The sequence below is a fragment of the Odocoileus virginianus genome, chromosome 4 (genome assembly GCF_023699985.2).
Source record: "Odocoileus virginianus isolate 20LAN1187 ecotype Illinois chromosome 4, Ovbor_1.2, whole genome shotgun sequence".
Taxonomy (NCBI): domain Eukaryota; kingdom Metazoa; phylum Chordata; class Mammalia; order Artiodactyla; family Cervidae; genus Odocoileus; species Odocoileus virginianus.
Window position 1 is genome coordinate 92,943,939 of NC_069677.1, and position 24,520 is coordinate 92,968,458.

The following is a 24,520-nucleotide window of genomic DNA, read 5'->3' on the forward strand; positions in this document are numbered from 1 at the left end:
TATGATATTTTCTGAAAATGTATTTCTACCAGTATTGTTAAGAAACATAGATTTTTTTAAAAAAAACTACAAAGATTTTCTCTTCTTTTTGCCTCTCCTCCTCCTCTATTATCTTCTTGGTGAATATTTTTTCTAATTTTAAAATTTACATATTTTAATTTTCAAATATAGGCAGTGGTCACTTTTTAGATTCAAAATGGCTAGTGGTTTGATACTTACTTAGATTATAACCACAAACTTTGATGTCTTTTTAGTATGCTATAAAAATGTTTTGCTATGAAAAATTTTAATACAGAAAAAAGTAGAAAGCATATTACAATAAAATCCCATGCATTTGTTATCCAGCTGCAACAATTTTCAACATTTAAAAGTAAATAAAGCTAAATTTGCTGTAACAAATGTCAAAGTGAATAACTCGTCACTTTGTAATTTGATTTATTTTTTAAGTTTTGCAAGAAATTTTATTTCTTTTTATGGCAATTTAAGATAAACTTGGTCTTCATACCTAGACTCTATTATAATTATTAATACTTATTAAAAATTCTCAGTGTGAGTTTATCTCAATCTCTTTATTTCCTGCTGTTTTACCACTTGGACTTCAAAGACTTTTATTTTATATATTTCTGCTTCTCAGTCCCAGGAGAAAACTACCTGATCTTGTAATAATCTTCCAGCATTATTCTACCTTCCTCTGACTCAATAAGGAGTCTATTCAAAGAAAATTGAAGTCCTGCCATTGAATTCTGAAACAATTCTCCTTTTGTCTCTTTATCCAATTCTTGGGTAAAGACTCCTCCCAGACGTTCCTCAGTTACTTAAATTCTGTACACAGAATAACTGAAGTGAATATATCAGCTGCATCAATAAAGAAATGCAGCTACAGTTAGAAATTGACCTACCCCTCTCTCTGTACTAAATTTGAGTAACAAGGTATTTAAACACTTAATAGTGTGTCTTCTAGAACAAAAGATTATCCAGTATGCTTCTCTACTAAGTACATTTTTTCCTAGTTTAAAAAAAAGAATTCTACTCTTTAAAAAGTTAACCTTTTCTTTCAAGTTGAAGTATAACTGATTTGCACTGTTGTGTTAGTTTCAGGTATATGGCAAAGTAGCTCAGTTTTCTGTCTGTGTATATATATGTACATATACACATACATATATGTATTCTTTCCCAGATCCTTCTCCACGATAGACTGCTGAAAGATACTGAATGTGGTTCCCCAGGCTATGCAGCAGGCCCTCGCTGTTTATCTCATACACAGCGGTGTGTATTGAATGTGGTTCCCCAGGCTATGCAGCAGGCCCTCGCTGTTTACTGTGTATACAGTGGTGTCTGTGTTGACCCCAAACTCCTAATTTAGCTCTCCGCTTTTGCCCCCTGCTGTCCCCTTTCATATACTGCTTTTTTATTTTGACTCAAGTTTACTCATCTAGCAATTTACATTTTCTTTAAATGGCAGAGTTCTCTCATTCAGTAAAGTATCCTTCAGAAGTCCATTTCATAAAATAGACACGTAGAAATGGGACTTGGCCTTGTATGTTACCTGATGATATTTTTCTGTTCCATACTCAGCGCATCTGCCCCCCTTAAACACCTTCCCTAACCCCTGGGAATCTAAGGATCCCAATTAAAAAGCAGAGGGAACTGTAGGCAATATCTTGTAATAACCTATAATGGAAAATAATCTGAAAACTAATTTATGTGTATGTATAACCCTGAAACATTGTGAGTCAACTATACTTCAATAAAATGTGTTTATTAAAAATCTAAAAAAGTTACTCAATGACTGGATATTTATTAATATTGAAATATTATAGTTATATATTTATATGATAGATATTGTGATTTTGTTTGAACAACTTTTAATCATGTGTATGACTACATGTATGTAGATAGACAGAAAGATATGATGCCTTGAATTTGTCCCCCTAAAATCTGAATGAGTCAAGTGGATGGAACTAAATAAGACGATACATGTATTCATCCTTGAAGCTGGGTGATGGGGGTATGTCAGAGACAGAATTCTACAGAGAAACAGAACCACTGGGGTAATCTTTCTATATATAGATTATCTTTATAAATATATAATCTTTTATATATTTAATCTTTCTGTATATATTTCCATATATATAGTCTTTCTATATATATAAAATATTTTTTCTGATATAGATATTTAAGATCAGTACCAACCAGAAAACAAGCTGCACATGTCTGATTTGTTTTGTTTTTTGGTATGTATGATGCATTAATTAAATGTTAGCTTCATAATATAAATAAAAATAATTACATCACAAGTAGTATAAAATATACATGACTGTAAAATGTAGTCTCTAATCTCTAAAGATTTCTCTGAAAAATAGACTGGAAAAGACAAGAGGTAAAATTGATGATGGTGACAGTGATTGTTTGATAAGAATAGCATCAAGCCAGATTCCCTTTAATCAATAGATATTCAAATAAATAATCCATACAAAACATGTAATAGGGAAGTGTTTTCTCTTGTTCATTAAAAAAATTAAATGCTTAGTATATGCTAAACTCTATTTTAAATATTACCAATATAATAATAAACCATATGTGTCTCATGAAATATATGTGACAGATATAAAAATATACACATTTGCTTTGTAGGTGTGTAAATTTTTATATTTTGTGATAAATTTTCTGAAACATGGTAGTCAAGTGTGTTATTCTGGCAAGATCAGTTCAGTGATAAAAATGTTGCCAGCTGGGGTCCTTGGCCTTCCGAGGAACAGAAACAGATGAAAGCCCCGACAGGTAATCTGGACGAGGCTTCCTTGGGGTCCCTGTGGCAGGATGGGGAGCAGGGTCGGGGGAGCAGGGATGAGCCGGCCCCTGCCTTGCAGGGGAGGGAGGGGTTTGTCCAGGCAGCAGGGCTGGCCTTGGTGGTCTGCCCACCCCGTCGGTGGGGTACAGTGCCTGGCGCACGCGCAGTGGACTCCTTTTGCTCTGGACACCTTGTTTTTCTCCCTGCCCTTCAGAAGTAGCCATCGGGTTTTTTGGTCTTTTTGTATCTTATTGTCTATAGTTCGCCCTAACTGCACAAGCACTCAGTTGTTTTTAGTCCTTTATAGTTTCTTTTTATTTTGTTGCTAGTGGAGGAGTAGAGGTTTGTCTAGGGGCAACTATTGCCAGAAAAGGTCCCAGGTTCCAGCCTTCTCAGGTGCAAGCAATGTGTTTTTGAAGAAGGATTCTTTTCTCAAACTGATACAGACTCTTGGGCCACCATCTAGTCAAGGCTATGGTTTTTCCAGTGGTCATGTATGGATGTGAGAGTGGGACTATAAAGAAAGCTGAGCACCGAAGAATTGATGCTTTTGAACTGTGGTGTTGGAGAAGACTCTTGAGAGTCCCTTGGACTGCAAGGAGATAAACCAGTCCATCTTAAAGGAGATCAGTCCTGGGTGTTTATTGGAAGGACTGATGCTGAAGCTGAAACTCCAATACTTTGGCCATCTGATGTGAAGAACTGACTCATTTGAAAAGATCCTGATGCTGGGAAAGATTGAAAGTGGGAGGAGAAGGGGATGACAGAGGATGAGATGGTTGGATGGCATCAGCGACTCAATGGACGTGAGTTTGAGTAAGCTCCGGGAGTTGGTGATGGACAGGGAGGCCTGGAGTGCTGTGGTTCATGGGGTCGCAAAGAGGCGGACACGACTGAGCGACTGAGCTGAACTGGACGGAACTTGGGCCACCAGTATTGTCGGGCATGAAAAACCAGCCCCAGGTTTCCATGCAGCTTAGATTCTCATATGTTGAAAGCAATTAAAAGATCTTCAGACTTACTAGAAATCAGTAAAATACCTAGATGTAACCTGAAAATCTCTTTTTGACTTCCCATTCTGAAATAGCTGTAGTTGTGGGAATTTTCAGTGATAGCAGAGAGAGAAAAGTCCTAATTGTTTCCAATGGTTACATCTTACAGAATCACAGTATAATACCCAAACTAGGAAATTGGCATTGAGACATTATGAGGGTATAGTACTGTGCCATTTCATCACATAGGTATATTTGTGTGACCGCTGCAATAATCAAGATATGTAACTATTTCATCTCTGCATATGTCTTCCTCTTGCTACCCTTATAGAGTCATGTAAGTCCCTACCCTCTGATTACTGCCAGTCTGTTCCCCAGCATTTAGAAGATGTTATGTAAATGGAATAATGTAGTATGTAATTTTTTGAGATTAACATTTTTTGCTGAATATGGTGTCCTGTAGATCTATCCAAGTTATGCATATAATAAGAGTTGCTCTGTTTTATTCCTGAATAGTATTCCATGGTATGGATGTACCACAATTTATTTAACCATTCACTGATTGAAGGACATTTGTGTTTTTTGCTGTTCTTAGTTATTACAGATAAAGCTGCTGGGAGCAACTGTGCACAGGTTTTTTTGTGTACATAAATTTCATTTCTCTGGGATAATAGCCCAGGAATATAACTGCTGGTTTGTATGGATAAGTATATAGTTAGTTGTCCTTTTTCAAGAAACTGCCAAACTATTTTCCAGGGTGAGTTTATCCCTTTACCTTTCCATCAGCAGCATGTGAAACAGTTTCTCCACCTCTCACCAAAATTTGGTATTGTCACCTTTTCATTTTAGCTCTCCTGACTGGTATGCGATGATATCTAGTTATAGTCACAGTTTACATTTCCTTAATGATTAATGATGATGTGAGTGTTTGCCTTTCTGTATCATCTGAAGTGAAATACCTTTTCATGTGCTTTGTTCATTTGCTAATTGGGTTGTTAAGTTTTCTTATTGTTGAGTTTTGGGAGTTCTTTTTGTATTCTGGAGATGAGTTTCTTGTTAGATAAGTGATTCGGAAATATTTTCTCCCAGCCTGTAATTGTGCTATAAATGTGCTAATTTTGAAACTTACATGTATTATTAAAATTGAGCAATAGCCACAGCAATTGTTTTGAATCAATAGGAGGACTGTTTTGTCAGTGAAATTATTTTAAATTACCAGCACATAGCGGTAATAAAAAGCTGACCAAATGTAGTTGCATTGCATCCTTTTTAAACATTTTCTATAGACAACACTTGCCTGCATCTGGTCTGGATCCTCCCACTGCCCAGCCTTGGCACACCAACCATCTGATAGATCCAGAGATTGGCAGTTTTTGTGACATTCTTAGAGGAGCAAAGTCACAATAGACTATTGCAGAGTTCAGTATATGGAAAGCCATCACATACATACCCCGTAAGTCTCCTAACAAACTACCAAAACATGTATTCCAGCCAATAGACTCAAGATTATAAGTCTAAGAATGTAGAAGTTATAAATGTGTGTCTTTTGGCAGATATTTTGCCCTTTGACCCTCTTCATATCTATAAATTAGTGATTATTCTGTGTTAAGTATATTTAAGATTAGTTACATGAAATGAGGTCAGTGATGTGAAGAAAAAAAAGAAAGCCTAGAACAAAATCAAAAAAATAATTTACCAAAAACGTTAAATTATTGCTGGGAGATGGAAACGAAAGAGACTCATGTCCTGCTTTATATTGTTTACATTTCTAAATTTTGTAAAATATGCATGTATCATTTTTAATACTCAAGGAATAATTGTGTATATGTTATGTGATTACAATTGAGTTAGAAAAAAATGCAGAAAAAATTTGGAAGGAAATGCATGAAATCATTGATATTGAAAACAACCAGGCATCCTTTTTTTTTTTTTTTTAATTTTTCTGTATTTGCAACATTTCCCATAATGGGTTTACATTGACTTCATTTTCCATTTTGGAGGGGAAATTCTGTCTTCCCTCCAAAATAAAAATAAATTGCAAAAACTGTGAAGCTTCTAATGTCATCTCATTAAATGAGTTTTCCCTTGATTAATGATAGATATTTTATATCAAGCCAAAGATTCCTTTCTTCTATTGCTTGCTTACTACAATTTCTTTTAAAAAAGGACGCATATTCACGTCTCTGCAAACCACCCAGCGTGTTCCTTTTGGTGATCTAGTAATGCTCCACTATACATGCGCACCGTATCTTCTTTCCACTCATCTGTCGATGGACAGCTGTGTCGTCCATGTCCTGGCCATTGTCAACAGTGCTGCAGTGAACTCTGGGGTCAATGTATCTTCTTGAATATGGTTTTCTCAGGGTATATGCCCGGGAGCAGGATGGCTGGGCCATTTGGTAGTTCTAGTTTTAATTTTTTCTTTTTTTTTTTTTACATAAATTGAGTTATTTTATTTTTTGATTGGAGGAAAATAACTTTACAGTGTCATGTTGGTTTCTGTTGTGTGTGTGTGTGTGCTAAGTTGCTTCAGTCGTGTCTGACTCTTGGCAGCCCCTTGGAGCCCACCAGGCTCCTCTGTCCATGGGGTTCTCCAGGCGAGAATATTCCAGTAGGTTGCCATGCCCTTCTCCAAGGGATCTTCCCCACCCAGGGATCAAACCCACGTCTCTTAGGTCTCCTTCATTGGCAAGAGGGTTCTTTACCACTAGCACCACCTGGGAAGCCCCATTTCTACTGTATGACAGTGCAAATCAGCCGTAATTACACATATATCACCTCCTAGTTTTAGTTTTTTTAAGGAACCTCTATATTTCTCTCCATAGTAGCTGTATCAATTTACATTCGCACCAACAGGGCAAGAGGGTTCCTTTTCTCCACACCCTCTCCAGCATTTATTGTTTGCAGATTTTTTTTATATATATATATTGAGTTACACTTAAAAAAAATTATCTGAGATATTAACATGGATTTTCTCCTTTATAAATCTACTAAATTATATAATGATTTCCTAAAATGAAACCAACTTTGGCATAAATCCCAAATAAGTGTGGTATGTTTCCTGTTAATACATTTCTATATTCAGTTTACTAATGTGCAGGTTAGGATTTTGCATGTGTATTCAATGTGGTATATGGTTATCTTTTTGTATTATACTCAGCTAGTTTTGGTATCACAGATTTTTGGGCTTGTAGATTGAATTCAGGAATTTTCAGACTTCTTTGGCCTCTGAAGCTTTAAAAGAATTTTTTATCCCTTTTGGTCCTGATGACGTTGACCTTTAGAGCCACCTGGTTAGCAGGGGTGATGAGCAGCGTGGAGGAGAAGGCCACTTTATCTACTTGTTCCACAGTTGTCGGTCTAGTCAGGTTTTTACCACTTTGGGGACATATTTTGATAATTAAATACCCACCCCGAAGTTTTCATTTAATCTAGAAAACTATTTGATGGATTCTTGCACAAAGGAATCTCATCATTTTATTTTATTTTTTGCATTTTATTTTTTATTGTAAACTGTACAGTTCAGTGGCAATAAGTACATTCATGATGTTGTGCAACCATCTCCACCTTCTGGTTCCAGAACATTTTCATCATCCCAAAAGAAACCCCACACCCATCCACGGGCACACCTCATTCTTTCCTCTCCACAGCCTCTGGTAACCGCGAATCCACTTTCCGTTTGCATGGATTCGGCTGTTTTGGAAGTTTCCTGTAAATGGAATCATACAATATTTTCCCTATTGTATCTGGCTTCTTTCACTTAGCATAATGTCTTCACAGTTTGCCATTTACTTCTGCATGTTACATGTCTTTTGTTGGGGTATATACCCAGGAGGAATCTCCCTGAAAGTTCCCTTTGTTACAATTGTGCTCTGTCCATGGAGTCTTCCTGAAATTTTAAATAAGCGAATCTCATCATTTTAAAAGTCTTCTAAATTTATGGTCCTTTTAAAACTCTTAACACTGTTGGTGTTGTCTCTATTTTTCCCTGGAACACAACTGCCAAAAGGGTGTAATCCTTTTATCTTCCTTTGCTTTTATTGATCATACATTTTCTGAACTTGTGTGTGTGTGTGTTATCTTAATTCCCCAACTGGGGATTGAATCTGGGCCCACAGCAGTTCATGCACCAAGTCCTAACCACTGGACTGTCAGGGAAATCCCTACCTTTGCTTTCTGTTTCTGTCATTCTTTCCTTCGTGTATCCTTCTATTTTATCCTTACTTGGTTTTCTCTTGCAGAGTCATAGTTATTGAAGTGACCATACGGGTTCATTTTGTGTCTGAGACACCCTTGCGTGTACAGCCGTGAACCACGGGACACTCGGCTGCCTGACCAGAGATTTATTCCCCAGTTTTGTCTGCAGCCCAGGGTGGCTAACAGGATGTGAGGAAAACCACAGTGTGCGTCTGCCTACCTTCCAGCTTCTTCTGCCTTTTCTCCTTTCTTCCCATTCTCTGTATCTCAACCCTCCAGGACTTCTTTGAGTTTTTCCCAGTCAGTAAACTCTTTTCTGGCCAAGACTCTCATCTGCTTTCCTTGCTCTCAGGGATGTTCTGCCCTTTGCTTCCCCATCTTATTAACATCTTATTAACAACTCTTCCACCTTCAGATTTTAACCCTGAGTCATTCGTCTTCAGCAACTGATGCGTCACCCCCAATCCCACCCCTGATCGAAGAATCTGTTCAGATCTCACTGTTAAAGGGTCCAACACTACTTTAGTCTTTTGTTGTGAGATATTTTTACATTCAAAATATATACATTATATAATTTGAAAGTATTATTTTAAAAACTCCCATACACTCTAAATCCAGTTTACAAAATAGAATTTTACTAATTCCATTTAGTAAGCCACATGGTGACCCAGCTAAAGATTTTGTTTTCCAACCTCTTTGCAGTTTGCTCTTTTCATGTGATTATGGGTAGATTTGTAGTATACATATTTTTTTCCCTAGATGATATGCTACTTACTCTTATATATGTCTGCTCAATCACTCAGTTGTGTTTGGCTTTTGGGGACCCCATGGACTATAGCCCTCCAGGCTCCTCTGCATGTGGAATTTCCCAGGATTTCCAGAATTTTCCAAAGAAAGTTTGACTATTGCAAACCATAAAGTCTAGACACCAAAACTAATATATCAATAAGCCTGACAACATAAAATTGTGAAATTTTCATGCTGCATAAATAAAATCCGAGGTCAAGTAACAAAATGGGAGCAATGTCAGCGGCACATGTGACAAGAAAACGGTGACTAAGATACAAAAGCTTTTAAAAATAGACAGAAAAAGACCAAGTTAATTTCAAAATTGGCACAGATAATGTGAAGAGACTTCATAAAAATAAATGCAAATGGACAATAAATATGTACCTGAAGCTTATTCACGTTCATCATTTTAAAAATGCAGCTCCAAACAACTTTGCACATTTTTTGACTGTTTCCAAGAACACTCCAGTGGTGTGCCATCTCCTACTCCAGGGGATCTTCCCGACCCTGAGATTGAACCTGGATCTCATGTGTCTCCTATACTGGCAGGCAGATTCTTTACCACTAGCTCCACCTGGGAAGAAATTTGGCATGTTTGTAAATATTATAAAAATGTTGCCATAATGTCAGTGCTCATGTGTTTACTGCTTTTGTACCTGACATGATTTTGAGATACTTCTGTACTAACAGGTAGGCACTATTTCCTCCATTTTCTATTTATCCTAAGTCTAGTTTAATGGAATTTTAACATCCTATGTCATGACTGTATCAACATTTATGCATTTTTCTGTTTTGGGTCATTTGGCTTATTTCTAGTTATACACACAAACACATATGCAGATTTTATGTGTTTTTATGTATATGAAATTTACGAACATTGCTGTCATGACTATTTTGTGTGTATGAAGTGAAACTGAAAGTGTTCGTCATTCAGTCATGTCCCACTCTTTGAGATCCTGTGGACTGTAGCCCACCAGGCTCCTCTATCCATGGAATTCTCCAGGTAAGAATACTGGAGTGGGTAGCTATTCCCTTCTCCAGGGGACCTTCCCGACCCAGGGATCAAACCCGTGTCTCCCACATTGCAGGCAGACTCTTTACCCTCTGAGCTTCCCAGATGGTGCTAGTGGTAAAGAACCTGCCTGCCGATGCAGGAGACATAGGAATGCAGTTTCAATCCCTGGGTTGGGAAGATCCCCTGGAGAAGGGCATGGCAGCCCACTCCAGCATTCTTGCCTGGTGAATCCCATGGACAGGCTACAGTCCATAGGGTCGCAAAGAGTTGGACACAACTGAAGCGATTTCTCACACACACACACACACACACACACACACACACACACATATTTTTTATGAGTTATTTCCTACTCTATTTATGATTTTTTTTTTTCATTTAGGAGCTACCAACCTAGAACCATTTTAAGTTCAATCACTTGCTTGGGAGATTTTAGCTCACCTAAGTGGAATGATTTTTCAATCCCAGTCTTGAATGAAACTTAAACTGTGAACAAAATTTTTCAAGGAAACCTTTTTCCTTTCTTCTGCTTAGAGCCAACACCAAGAGATATTTCTTTGACATTTCCCTCCGAGGGGTTCTTTTTTAGGACTATAACATTGCTTTTGTTTGATTTGGGAAATCTCACCAATAATTAAATGTCTCCACGGAGATGGGATTTGGCTTGTTGACCGTCACAGATCTCTAATCTGGTCCACTTTGTAGTTAGCATTGTAACTGCACTGGCATCATGATGCCAACTGGGAGTGCATAAGCAGACCACTGCATTTCCAACTATATTCCTATAGATATTATCTATATCTCGGGCAGGTGTCCAATTTAAGTATATTTAAAGTTACACCCTGATGAATTAATAATACATTTTCAGATGCAACTTATAAGAGTTCTATGTAGATAAAAAAAAAAAAATGAACACACGAAGACGCAATCTTAACTATAGTGCAATGAAATGGGCTTTGTTCATGGGCATTTTGAAAAGAACGGGACCCCTCTTGATCTTCTACATCCTGTTTTGTTAATCTGTTTTTATTGCATCATGTCTATAGTAACACATCATTGCATTTTAATATTCCCTCAAAGTTTGAAGCACAAGATGAGGAATGAAAAGACATGTAACATCAGATTAGACTTTTGCAATGAATAAAACTTCTTATTTTCTGGTCATTGAAAGCATCCCAGTGTGGCCTGAGAATGGGAGGTCATTAAAGGCCATGAAACACCTGGAGATCAGAGTCAGATGGACTGTGACTATGACGCACATTCATCTGTGTGCCTCTTCACACCAGGCAGCATCTGAATATTGATTTCATTCATTGACAGACCTGGGCTGCATGTAGAGGTAGAGAGTTTAGACCAATCTGGCGTCACAGACTGGCTCTTTCCCTGAATAGCCATGTGGTCACTATCAGCCTTTCACTATTCTCCTCTGTGAATGGAGGATAATAATGCTTATCTCGCTGAGTATGAGAATTAATTAAAATTTATTTATACCAAAGATCTAGAACAAGCTCTGGCACACGGGCCATCAATAATAGTTAGATGACTTCCTCAGTGTAGCAATGAAACCAAGTCATTTTTTTCCCAAATAAGTTTTATGAAGAGGAATCAGACAGCCTTCCAAGCACTACAGAGATCTGATGATGAAGCTTAGAAAAACAGGTTTTCGATTTTTGCATTTTGCAAGTATTGTCAGTTCAGTTCAGTCACTCAATCGTGTCTGACTCTTTGCAACCCCATAGAGTACGGCACACCAGGCCTCCCTGTCCGTCTCCAGGCCTCCAACTCCCGGAGCTTACTCAAACTCATGTCCATCGAGTCGGTGATGCCATCCAACCACCTCATCCTCTGTCATCCCCTTCTCCTCCTGCCCTCAATCTTTCCAAGCATCAGGGTCTTCTGCAGTGAGTCAGTTCTTCACATCAGGTGGCCAAAGTGTTGGAGTTTCAGCTTCAAGATCAGTCCTTCCAATGAATATTCAGGACTGATTTCCTTTAGGACAGATTGCTTGGATCTCCTTGAAGTCCAAGGGACTCTCAAGAGTCTTCTCCAACACCACAGTTCAAAAGCATCAATTCTTCAGCATTCAGCTTTCTTTATGGTTCAACTCTCACATCTATACATGACTACTGGAAAAACCATAGTTATGACAATTATTGACATATATATTCAATATATATAGCATGAAATTGAATGTTCACCAACTGACCAAATAAAGACTAAATGTTTCTTAAAGTCATACAATCAACTTTTTATTTCTCTTGAGCAACATACCTTTGGAAAGAAAATAAAGTAGCTGGATACTTACCTAATTTTACTAAAATAGAGTTCAATTGAATTAAAGATTTACATGTTAAAAATTTAGAAAAAGACACAAACATGTTGGAAGAATGCAGGCCATAGATATTTTAAAATAGTTTTTGTTTCCTTTTTTAATTTTTGAGTGAAGACAGTTTGACTATGCAAGACATAAAGCCTAGACACCACAAGTTCATATATTGATAAGCCTGACAACATAAAATTGTGAAATTTTTATACCACATAATTAAAATCCAAGGTCAGGTAACAAAATGGGAGCATTGTCAGCAGCATATGTGACAAGAAAATGGTGACTAAGATACAAAAGCTCTTAAAAATAGACAGAAAAGGACCAAGTTAATTTCAAAATTGGCACAGATAATGTGAAGAGACTTCATAAAAATAAATGCAAATGGACAATAAATATTTACCTGAAACTTATTCACAGTCACCATTTTAAAAATGCAAGTCCAAATAATTTTATGGCATTTTTCAGCTATCAAAATATCAGGCAACACTTATTTTATATAGTTCATAATTTTGATGTGTGTGGTGAAGCAGACACATCCACTCACCACTCCTAGGAATATAAGTTGCTGGAATTAAATTTGGAATATGTATACCAAAATTTAAAATCTGCAGAGTAATTTATTTACTGAATACCTTGACACATCAATGCACAGTGTTATGCATATAAGAATTTTCTTTGCAAGATTGTCTACACAGATTTCTTTTTTAATGCTGGGTAAATGTATATGTTCGTGATAGGGAAATAGTAAAGAAAATAAGACTAATTATATCTTTAGCATGGCACAGTTAGCTCTAGAAAAGAATGACAAAGAACTCTAATGTGCACATTAGAGATGATTTACACTATTTTGACATGGAAAAGTAATATGTAAATAGTTTTATTGTAACTTCCATTTATGCAAAGAAAAAGTATGAATGTGGATATAGCACATGTATTGGATATTTTTCTGGAAAAAAATGAGAAAAAAAGGTTGAAAGTCAAATTAGCGATATCAATGTGAAACAGCAGGAAGGAAGGAGTAAGGCTTTTTATTTAATGCTTTCCTTAACTATTTGAAAGTTTCTCTGTGCTCTTGTATGTTTTACTTTCATTGAAAAGATGATGACATTAGTATGAAGATAAAAATATGTAAATTGTAAAGAACTAAAATTAAATGTCATAAGGAGTCGGCAGATAACTTGGGGTGTTGAAAAGCCTGTACTGTGTGCTCTTGAGAAGGAACTGCCAAAATGACATTCTTGGGGTCAAATGATACATTCATTGGTGCTCAATGAGTTTTATTTCCCCCAGACAAAGCCAAAGGACGATCAAGAGCAGGAACCCACTTTGATTCAGCCCGGAGACGAAGCAGAGCGGTCCTTTATCACATCTCCGGCCACCTGCAAAGAAGAGAAAAGAACAAGTTGAAAATAAACAATGTAGGTAGCATGTGTGTACACTGCGAATGCTAAATTTTCCCTTGGCGGCAATGTTTGATTCGCTAAAGAAAGGCTCCAATTACTCATTTATTGACTCTCCTAGATTTTTTTCCACTTCGACTTGCACTTTCCCATAAAGAACAAACTGGGAAAGGTCAGCAGTCACAAGGCATTTCCATAATAAATGTGATTAATCATAGTGTTATCGAAGCCTAGAATATTATTCCAGTCAGTACAATATGGTACTAGGGAGACTGCAAATGAGACCAGTTACATTTTATGAGCAAGTTATATTACACGTTCATCGTTTGTTGGTTAAAATTTCTCAAATTTAATTTTCATTCCATCTGTTTTGCACTTTATCTAATTTCACTGAATGCTTTCATCCAGGGGAACCATGAACAAATCAGTCATTACTCCATTTAGAAATTTACATTTTATGCAACACAGAATTGGGAATTTCACACCTAAGAACATTGGATTTGAAATGATATGCCATATACCTTATAGTTGGGTTTCCTTTTTTAAGTTACCTTTTAGTAAATCATAGTAGGGCTACTTTTTGAAACCTGGTGGTCACCTGGCCAAAGCCACAGCAGATAACTGTGCTTATAAAAGGTGACTCTGCAGAGTTTTAAGTGGCCAATGTCCCCCAGGATTTGCCAGTTGATTTCATCATAGGTTCCTAGGATGAAGAGACTTCACTAGAAATCCAGAACTATACCTGCTTGATTGCAGATACTCAAAGGTGATTTTTCAAATCTTGGTAATGTCATTAATCTACATGGTGAAATCTCCAGAGCATACAACTTTGGGGATATGTCTGACTATGGGGGTCAGACATCAAGACTCAATGTCTGACTTGCCAGTGACTTTAGAAAAATCATGTGAAACAACCAGAGCTATTTTGGAATTGACCTCAGGTGCTTAGGCTCTGGGAGTTAGGGATACAGGAGCTTCTTTGGCATCTCATTTTACATGGAGAACTCAGATCTATCTAGTCTGGCCTGTAAACAGTTTGCTAAAACATTCTTGCTTGGGACGCACAAAGTATCCTCTTGTCTGAGTTTCGTGAACAGAGCCCGGGGTGGACTGCCATCTCCCATGCAAGGGTACAGAGCCGGCTCTGCCTCAGAGGGATTTCCTCTGGAAGCCGCACTGTTTGCCCCCATCTGTGCTGGTGCTGACCTGTGGGTACCGCTCTCAAGAGTCACATTTGGTTTAGTTTGTCTTGGCTGAATATAAAGGCTCTCCAGGGACACCTGTGTGTCACATTGACTTCCTGAGAATCCAGGGATAGACCTGAAACATGGCTCACCACTGGATCCATGAATCCTTCTGGTTCCTTGTTACACCTGCTTTCCTTTACCAAGTTAGCCTTAGTGACGATATAAGTTCTAGGAAGAAACAAATGTAACCACACCTGGCCTTTATTCTATGCAAACCAGCCAGCAAAGCACCTAAACAAATATTAGCCTGAGATTCTGTAATGCTGAAAGAAGACACTCTTCTAGCCTGTAGTCCAGTCATTTAAATGTACCAAGCTTTAGTGAGCTTAAAATGCATTTACAGAACATGCTGTTTTTCCCCTTCTGATTCAACAAAGTACAGAACAGCACTTAAAAATCTTATTTAAAAAATCATAACTCCCACTACTTGGCTAATTTGCTAAATTGTGTTTATTTAAGAATTACACACATCAGGATGGAACATTAAAGTACTACATGGTAACGAAGGATGTCTAATCAACATGGAGACTCTGACAATACAAGTAGAACAGTATTTCTGAAAAGGAAATGTGGAGTCAGGACGAGCCCTGTTCACCATCTTATTTCAAGGAGAACAGAGCTGAATGCTAAAAGATAGCAGAAAGACTAGAGAAGGGGGAACAACAATCCAGTTTATTGGCTAAACAATCAGGCTTCGGGAAATTCTGAATATATTAACATTCAAGTGACCAAAAAAAAAAAAAAAAAGATTTCTTAATATTCTTGTAGGTCTTTGCTATTTACAAACCCCCTTTGCTGTTATCATATTATCGGATTCTTACAGCAAGCCAGGACTGATATGATTTTTATTCGTTCCATTTTAATGATGGGAAAGAACAATTTATTTGAAATATCAGAAGCAGAACCAGCAGGTGTGGGGCCCAACCGTGAATCCCCTGACTCAGCCACAGTGCTCCTGCCCCTACCCTGCTTCTCCTCTGGTGCCCTTCTGGGCAATAGGAATATGTGATTCAACTTGGAACAGATTAGCTCATCCGGCCCTTAGCAAGCTCTGAGAATCACAATATAACTAATGCCCTTCAGTCCTGGCTCTAACTTTGGAAACAGTTTTTAATTTCTGGTTTCCTTGACTGGTTATTCTATTCAATGACATTGGGGTGATGCAAGTGCCTTCAACTCAAAAGACCCCATGGCAGCGTTGAGAGCTGGAAAGGATGCCCAAATATGACTGACGGGCTCTGGGCTGGTGCTCATGGAAGGCATACGCTACCCTGCAGTCGCTCACCGTGATCACTGTAGGAAAATTTCCCCATCCCTTTGTTCATTCAGAAGTTGATTTCAAAGACATGTTGCAGAAATAGTTTAGGGAATAGTTAGTCTTGATTAGGCTTTGGCCTTAACCACTGAGTTAATAATACATACTCAAACAGTTGGAAATGACTGAGCATGCACGCACTCCTTGTGGCATGTGGGATCTTAGTTCCCAGAGCAGGGATCAAACCCTGGGCCCGCTATGGTGGAAGCTCGGAGTCTTAACCGCTGGATTGGCAGGGAAGTCCTGCTGGCCCAGCTTTTGCCTGTGGGTGGCACAGACAATTGAGACGGACCTGCTCCCATCCTTTCTGCAGCGACCCCGGTTCTGGCGCTGCCACTTTTCGCGGAACACGGCAGCCAGCGTCTTCTCTTAGTCAACGTGTCTTAGTCATAAGAAAGACGGCGGCGCCCTACAACCGGTTTTTATTAGTGGCAGGGAGAGGATCCTGGAAGCTGGTAACGAATCCGCCTGCGATGCGGGAGACCCCGGCCCAATTCCTGGGTCAGGAAGATCCCCTGGAGAAGGGATGGGCTACACACTCCAGGGTTCTTGGGCTTCCCTGCTGTGCCAGCTGGTAAAGAATCCGCCTGCGATGCGGGAGACCCCGGCCCAATTCCTGGGTCAGGAAGATCCCCTGGAGAAGGGATGGGCTATGCACTCGAGGCTTCTTGGGCTTCCCTGGTGTGCCAGCTGGTGAAGAATCCGCCTGCGATGCGGGAGACCCCGGCCCAATTCCTGGGTCAGGAAGATCCCCTGGAGAAGGGATGGGCTACGCACTCCAGGGTTCTTGGGCTTCCCTGCTGTCCCAGCTGGTAGAGAATCCGCCTGCGATGCGGGAGACCCCGGCCCAATTCCTGGGTCAGGAAGATCCCCTGGAGAAGGGATGGGCTACACACTCCAGGGTTCTTGGGCTTCCCTGGTGTGCCAGCTGGTAAAGAATCCGCCTGCAGTGCGGGAGACCCGGGTCGGAAAGATCCCCTGGAGGAGGGCATGGCAACCCACTCCAGAATTCTTGCCTGGAGAACCTCATGGACAGAGGAGACCGGTGGGCTGTAGTCCATGGGGTCGCAGAGAGTCAGACACGACTGAGCGGCTATGCATGGTAGATGTTAAACAACCCAAACACCATTTCTACTAAAGAATATGATTCTAAATTAATACATGATAGATAACTAAAATTGAGAATGGCTGTATTATTCTGTAGGCAAACTTCATATATTTCAGGGTTATAAATATGCCTTTTTCTCCATATTTGCTAAAAGTACACTTTCCAATTGTAAGAAATTTCTTCCATTCAAAAGGTTTTTGATAAAACTTCATAAACAGAGTAGTGGGAGTAGAAAGGTGTCTCTTTTTGCACTCTTTTTTCAATCCTGCTTGTGTCAAGATGAATGTAGAATTTGAATGAGAAACCTTTTAAAGTTTAAGTCTAAGCTGAGATGCATTGGATTCTCAGTATCTTTTAAAATACTTTAATGTATTTTGAGTAGCCTATAAAAATGAAGTGGTATGATTTATTTTCTGATTTTTGAAGATAACCATTACATTGTTGACCTTTGCAACGGCACCACTAATGCTTCATATAATGCAACATACTTCAAATGAAAAAATATTTTGCTTCTTGAGTTTTCACAGCCTTCACTCCTGGAGCTGGCTTCCTTCTGAAACAAAGTCAGAATTTCATTTCTATAACATGATAGAAAAAGACTTATTTGGATAAAAACTGAGATATTCTTCCATGGCTTTTGGTAATATGTTATTATAGTAAATATTTGGGAAAAAATCATATTGGACTCTGTCCCGTTCTATCGTAAATACGAGTGCTTGTCAACCTTGAGACTCTAAGTCTCTTAAGGCCCCTAAATCTCTTTTCTGCACCTGCATCAGCTCTGATGAGAAGCCCGACAGGTGTTACTTCCTTCTTCCTCTCTGAATTTTATGGCATAATCTACCTTTGGAACTTGTTCCAAAAGCAAAAGAATGAAGCGAAGGAGGCAGGTCAAGTCGTGGGGTTGAGTGGAGCATAGACACAGTGGCAGATGGGCAGGAAAGTACAGTCAGGAAGGGGGGCAGCAATCTCCCCTCAGATCCTGGGTTCATGAAGTGCCCGAGTGGGCTGACTGAGAATATTCACCAGAAGTAGAAGCATTTGTTGTAAACGCCTGCCAAGGAGAGACACAAGACAGAAGCAGCGTTCATGCTAAGGGAGCAGAAGTGTTTGGCCTCCAGAGAGTCAACACGAAGAGCTCATGCTCCTGACTGCTCTGAACCTTTCTTGATTCCCCAGGTACTTTAGGGATCCCTGAACATACCATATTAATTTACTCTTCCCTCAATCCCTGAAAGAAAAAAACACACAGCAACCTGCAAGTAACATACACTCCAGAACTTCTAACTGTTCTGTTCATTCAGTGTAACTTTCAATTCTAAGTTTCCATTACCTAGCTTGTGATTCTCATTAATTGAGGTCAAAGCAAGGTGCGCAAGTATCTGGTCATAGGCTGTCAAATTTCCCCACACCCTATTGTTGGGCCTCCCTTTGTCTCATCGCAATAAAGGGAATTGTTCATCAATTTGGACTGCTTTCAAAATGGAGTGCTTTTGCAGTTATAAAAACTCCAGCTATTCTTCTGCATTTAATCAGCTGCACAGTGAACATTGCTTTTCTCCTCCCATGACTTGAATAATAACTGTGAAGTAACTGTTTTTCACTTTGCCATCTTAACAAGGGCAAGCCAGTGTCAGAATAAACCCGTGTCCATCAAGGTTGTGAGGTTTGGGTTCCCAGTTGGAAGCTTCACCAACAACCATAATGCAAGTAGTCAGTACAATCTGGTTGTATTTTGAAAGATGTGTTAACAGCTATTTACAATCAAATTTGATCATATAGCTCTATCCTTGCTAGAAAAAAAAATGGCACCCTTGCTGTTATTAGAATTTCAGGTCCAATATATTCTTTACATAATGACTGTCTTCTCAAAACTATAAGTATATGGAATGTCCCCATGACAGTAGGAGCCTAGCTGTATCTGGTGTTTATGATGTATGTAGGATTATACTTGCAACTTTGGATGTTTCTAGGTGACGTTTTAGATAATGATCTTTTTACTCTTCATGAACAGAAGTCTAGATAACTCACATATTAACATGGGTGACTACACTCTGCATTTTCCTATTACTTATAACAAAGATCCCTGCCCAGTTTTAATTTACACACCTCTATTTTTTTTGCATTACCAGCTTCTAAATGTCTCTTGTAAGATCTAATACCATGATATGTGTTTCTAAATAATTCTCCCTGTTCCTTATTTCTGATGTTGTGTTTCTCTCTTCTCTTCTCTTTGTCTTTATCCACAGAATGTTTTTGTAGACAAACCAGCATTTCCGGAGTATAAAGTTTCTGACGCAAAAAAGTCCAAATTCATACTTTTGCATTTTAGCACTTTCAAAGCCGGCTGGGACTGGCTTATTCTGCTGGCGACGTTTTATGTTGCCGTGACGGTACCTTACAACGTTTGCTTCATTGGCAATGATGACCTGTCGACGACGCGGAGCACAACAGTCAGTGACATTGCAGTGGAGATTCTTTTTATTATAGGTAAGAACCAATGGCTGTTTTTCTAGGAGATTTGCATAGGGGAAGACAGATGTGTTCCAGATTTTTGTAACATGAATTTGAGCTAAGATCCATTTGCATGGGCATAACTCAGCCTCTTGATGCAAATTTTGGAGAAGCACAATTTGGATTTCTGAAAATTACCTCTTCCAGCTTTCTCATGGTTCCTTTGTGCAGACATCTACACTGATGTTCTTTGTTTCTATCCTTATTTCATCAAAAGCAGGCTGAAAAAGACTTAATGGCTGTTCTGTTTTGTCCTCTCAGCCCCTGTGATGGTCTTACCTGCACAGGGTCAGAGATGAGGCTTGGCAAGCACACATCAGTGGCATCCTGGTAATGGTCCATCCTGGGCGTGTTCCTTCAAGCCCATCTGTGCCTTTCGGGAACCTGATGGTGGTTGCCACAGGTGGTCTAGTTGCAGAAACAACAGATTACATAAACTTCCTAGTCAATCATCAGAAGCACTGAGCTCTGACTTTACCTGAAGCAGAGGCTCTGAGGGATGTCTGCTAAGAATATTTATCTCTAAAACATCGGGAATCTCAGTTGAAGCTGCATCTGCTCCACGCTTCTCAGCCTCCTAGCTTTCTGTCCTTCTAAGTTCCATCTTGTGTAGACCACAGCCAAGCTCTTGCTCGATTATTCTAGATCATTCTTATCACAGGCTCAGACTGATCCCCTGTGGAGTTTCTGAGCACCGTTAGCAACCCGACTCCTGCATCTTTACCTGGTCATGGTGATGTATGTAGGGTAACATCCTTTCTGTAAAGATGAGACAACTGAAAATGTTTTCAAGCAGTAGGTGAACAAGGGACTGAAAAAAGTGAATCCTAAAAGTGCAAAGAAAACGAAGTAAACAAGCAAGTCAAAAGCTTGTTTCAATGGATACAGTACATTTTTCTCTGTGGAACTGGTGCAGTTTTGGGTTCTCCAATGGAATGTCAGCACGTGTTTGCTCTGCAAGAGTTTCATGCCCTTGGTGTGATTTTGGCATCACAGTTAGCGTGCATTTCCTAGGCCCCTCAGACCCCAGCGCCCACCCCAAAGGTGAGGGCCGCAGTTTGTTTCGACCACCAGGTGGCAATGTTGTCTAGTTAGGTATCTTGGTGAGGCTAACAACTCAGAGAAATTTATCTTTCTTTAACTTAAACTATTCTTTATTGGAAGAAAAAAACCGCAGAGGAATATTAAATCACTGTTAGATGGCAAATAACATTCTAGTTTGAAGTAGAATTGTGCAAGATGTGTTTCAAGATGACCGTGTAGGAAAAGTCTGAATTCACCTGCTCCCATGGAAACACCAAATCCACAGCTGCATAAGGAACAATTTCCTCGAAAACAGAGCAGAATACTAGCTGAACAGCTCCTTCTTAAAAAAAGGATAAAAGGCCCACATCAAGAAGGTAGATGAGGCAGAGATATGGTCTCTCCAAAACCACACTGCCGGTGTGGAAGCCGGCACCTGGAAGGCCAGCGAGCATAAGGAGCGTCTTCCTGAAGAGTGAAGGGGCTTGTGGTCAGCACCAGGACCCCAGTTCCTGAGACCTCACCTGAGAGACAAGCCCCTCTAACATCTGACTTTGAAAGTCAAAGGGGCTTGCATCCGGAAGACTCAAACGGCTGTAGGGACAGAAATGCCACTCTTAAAAGGCTCAGCTGCAGACCTAGACACCCTGGGACCAACTGTTCAAGCAGTAGTTTGAAAAGTGCCTAGAACATACGTGCAGGAGATTTACTAGCTAATCTTAAAGTATCTGCTGAAGGGACAGAAGCCGGGGAGGGGGGCCTCTCCAGGGGCTGAGTGGCCTGTGGGCACCATTTTTGTGCTCCTGTTAGCTACTGCTGACGGGCACACCCCACTCCTTCAGTTGTCCACTGCCCTAAAAGTCACTCGTGCGTACTCCACGACTGCCTGCTCTGGTGGCCAGGGGAACCGGTGTTTCTGGGCCCCATGGGACTAAAACAATCCGAGAGCCACGGCCCCTAAGGCACGGCACAGCACAGAGTGGAACACACGCCAGATCTTCCTGTGAAAAATATCCACCTACGCGTCGAGAGCTTCAACCTGAAGGGCAGGCTTCAGGGTTGCTGCACATCTATGGACTGAAGAGGGATCCCTTCTCTGTGTCTGTTCTTCCTTGGCTGTGCTAGAGCTCATTAGTACTGCCCAGTGAAGAGCTTGTAGATCATCGGAAGCCCTGGTTTTTGCAACTGTCACCAGAGGGATACCTCCAAATTGACTGGTCTAGAGGTCAGCAGAGTTTACAACTGAAGTCTCAGAGGATGATGTATATTTTCATACTTTTAAAGCTTCTGCCTGAGGATCTAACTTCCAATCAGCCTGAAACTAGGTGCTGAGTTCCTCCCTTGGGAACACAGGCATTCAGCACACTTAACAAATTCAATCTGTCAAGAGAAAATCAAGACTCGGGGCAAGGTTGAGCAAGAAGTTTCATCCCCTGCACCAAGTCTCTCCGTCAGGACTGGAAAAGGTAGCTGTTTTGACTAATGCATAGAAACAAATAGAAACAGGCAGAACTAAGAAACAGAGGAATATGTTTCAAATAAAAGAATAAGAAAAACCCGGGGGGGGGGGGGGGGTCGGGAAACCCTTGATGAAGTAAAAATAATAATTGATTATGTGAAAAGTTCAAAGGAATGTCATAAAGATGCTCACCAAACTCAGAAAAGAATGGATGAACACAGTGAGAATTTCAACAAAGAGATGAAAATATAAGATGTCACATAGCTGAAGAATACAATAACTGAACTGGAAAATACACTAGAGGAATTCAATGGTGGACTAACTGAAGCAGGAGAAAGAATCAGTGATCTGGAGACAGGGCAGTAGAATTCACTCAAAGAGAGCAGGAAAAAGAAAAAAATAATGCCAAAAAGTGAAGATGGCTCCCTATGGGACAACTTCAAGCAAAATAACATTTGCATTAGAGAGTCCAGAAGGAAAAGGAAAAGAGAAAGGGGCAGAAAACTTATTTGAAGAAATAATGGCTAAAAGCTTTATAAAGCTGGAGAAGGAAATAGACATCCAGATTCAGACCCAGAGAATTCCAAAAAGATGAACCCCGAAAGATCCACACCTAGACATGTTTTCATTAAAATGTCATAACTTAAAGAGAGAATCTCAAAAGCAGCAAGCGTAAAACAACTTGTGCACTGGGACAACCCCATAAGACTTTCAGAAGATTTTTCAGTAGAAGCTTTGCAGGTCAGAAGAGAGTGACATGATATATTCAAAGTGCTGAAAGGGAAAAATTTCCAAACGAGAATAATCTACCCAGCAAGAGTGTCATTCAGAATCAAAGGAAAGATGGTTTCCAGACACACAAAAGCTAAAGTTCATACCACTAAAATGGTCTTACAGGAAGTGTAAATGGACTTCTAAGAGTAGTAATTAGTAATACAATTATATGAAAGTAAAAATTCTATCAGTAAAGGTAAATATATAGTAAAGGTATTTCATAGTCATTTTTAAAGCTTATATGGTTAAAAGATAAAGGTAGTTTAAAAAAGCTATAATAATTAAGGGATACACAAAATAAAAAGATATAAACTGTGACATCAAAAAGAGAATACATGGGTGGATAGTAAAAACAGAGTTTTAGAATATGCTCAAACTTGACTTGTTGTCAACTTAAGTAGACCATTCTATGTTTAGGCTGTCATGTGAACCTCATGCTAACCATGAAGCAAAAGCCTATAGTAGATACACAAAAAGGTAATGAATGAGAAAGGAATTTAATCATAAAGAAACCACTAGAACACAAGGAAAGAGAAGAGGAGAAGATGAAAACACAAAGAACTACAAAACAGTCAGAAAGCAATTAACAAAACAGCAATAAGTACATAACCATTGATAATTAGTTTGTACATGGACTAAATCTTCCAATCAAAATACATAGAATGGCTGAATGGATAAATAAATAAGACCTATCTTCATACTACCTACAAGAGAAACTCATGGTAAATGTAATGGCACAGAGACTGAAAGTGATGGAATGGAAATGATGCTTCACACAAATGGAAACAAAAAGAAAGCTGGGGTAACTATGCTTATATCCGACAAAATAGACTTTAAAACAAAGATGATAGTAAGAGACAAAGACAGGCATTACATAAGAGAAAGGGATAAGTCCAGCAAGAGAATACAACATTTGCATTAATAAATATTTATGCACTCAACATCAGTTCAGTTCAGTTAAGTCATTCAGTCGTGTCCAACTCTTTGTGACCCCATGAACCACAGCACGCCAGGCCTCCCTGACCATCACCAACTCCTGGAGTTTACTCAAACCCATGTCCATCGACTCAGTGATGTCATCCAGCCATCTCATCCTCTGTCGTCCCCTTCTCCTCCTGCCCCCAATCCCCCCCCAAGGGTCTTTTCCAGTGAGTAATAGAAGCACCTAAATATATAAAACAAATATTAACAGACCTAAAGGGAGAAGTAGAAAGCAATACAATAATACTAAGGGACGTTATTATTTCACTTACATCAATGGATAGATCATTCACAAAGGAAATCAAGAAGGAAGCATTGGCCTTAGCACATTAGACCAGATGCAATGAATACATATATACAGAGCATTCTATCCAAAAGTAGCAGAATACACATTCTTCTCAAGGATAGATCATATGTTAGGCCACATAGCAAATCTCAATAAGGTAAAGGAGATTGAAGTCAAAGGAAGCATTTTTTTCCTGAACCCATGGTATGAAACTAGAAATCAGATACAATAAGAATAAGAAGAAAATGAAAAATCTTAAATGTGTGGAGATTAAACAACATGCTACTGAACAGTAAATGAATC

General features: G+C 39.3%; 1 protein-coding gene across 2 annotated transcripts in view; it reads left to right on the forward strand.

Moving 5' to 3' along the window:
• KCNH8 (potassium voltage-gated channel subfamily H member 8) overlaps positions 1-24,520 on the forward strand; it is a 444,848-nt gene that overhangs the window by 231,257 nt on the left and 189,071 nt on the right. For both annotated transcript variants that reach the window (XM_070467057.1, XM_070467059.1), the window contains exons 4-5: positions 13,401-13,528; positions 19,430-19,670. In XM_070467057.1, the coding sequence (XP_070323158.1) occupies positions 13,401-13,528; positions 19,430-19,670 (369 nt within the window). The remainder of the gene's footprint in view (positions 1-13,400; positions 13,529-19,429; positions 19,671-24,520) is intronic.